Here is a 635-nt window from a genome sequence, read left to right as displayed (position 1 = left end):
TTTTTTTGAGACCCCAAAGCTAGGTCAAGCCCCACAACTTGCTTCTGGACATGTCCTCCAGATCAAGATCCCAGGAGGGATCCCAGCTGATGGGACCACCCAAGGAACGAGTGACACCCCGAGGAACTTCTCTGATGTGTGGCTGGGTCCCTGCCCTGGGTAGGCACGCAGGACCTCCACCCACCATGGTGTGAAGGACCCCTGGACTCACAGAGGACGTTGAGGGTTGCAGAGGCTGAGCTGCGGGTCCGCATCTGGGTCCGCACAGCGCAGTGGTAGGAAGCAGCATCGGCGACAGTGACTCTGGGGAAGATGAGGGCTGGGGCGGAGCTGCTGCTGAGCCAGACCTTGTTCTTGTACCAGGCAAAGCTCAGCGCATCCCCACTGCTGCTCTCCACTGCACAGGTCAGGTTGACAGCATCACCTTCCAGGACATCCGGGGAAGGGGAGATCCAGACCCTGGTAGCTGCGGTGGAAGGGGAAGGGGGTAATGCTTGGGGTGGGCTGGACGTCTCCTGGGGTGCACGAAGATGAATGTGGCCAGCAGGTCAGAGAGGTTCTTGCTGTCCCTCTGCTCTGCTCGAGTGAGGACACATCCAGAGTCCTGGGTCCAGTCCTGGGCTACCCAGTTCCAG

The 635-nt window shown here is 60.2% G+C and overlaps 1 protein-coding gene across 1 annotated transcript in view; it reads right to left on the bottom strand.

The window, feature by feature from the left end:
- LOC104491636 (sialoadhesin-like) overlaps positions 1–635 on the bottom strand; it is a gene marked incomplete at its 3' end in the record, with an annotated part of 28,544 nt that overhangs the window by 4,668 nt on the left and 23,241 nt on the right. Inside the window, 1 exon segment of the mRNA XM_010134086.1 lies at positions 212–466. Coding sequence (XP_010132388.1) covers positions 212–466 — 255 coding nt within the window.

This window comes from Buceros rhinoceros, unplaced genomic scaffold, assembly GCF_000710305.1.
Source record: "Buceros rhinoceros silvestris isolate BGI_N320 unplaced genomic scaffold, ASM71030v1 scaffold7364, whole genome shotgun sequence".
NCBI lineage: Eukaryota > Metazoa > Chordata > Aves > Bucerotiformes > Bucerotidae > Buceros > Buceros rhinoceros.
Note: the sequence above shows the minus strand (reverse complement) of the source record. Positions and strands in the feature narration are given on the sequence as shown.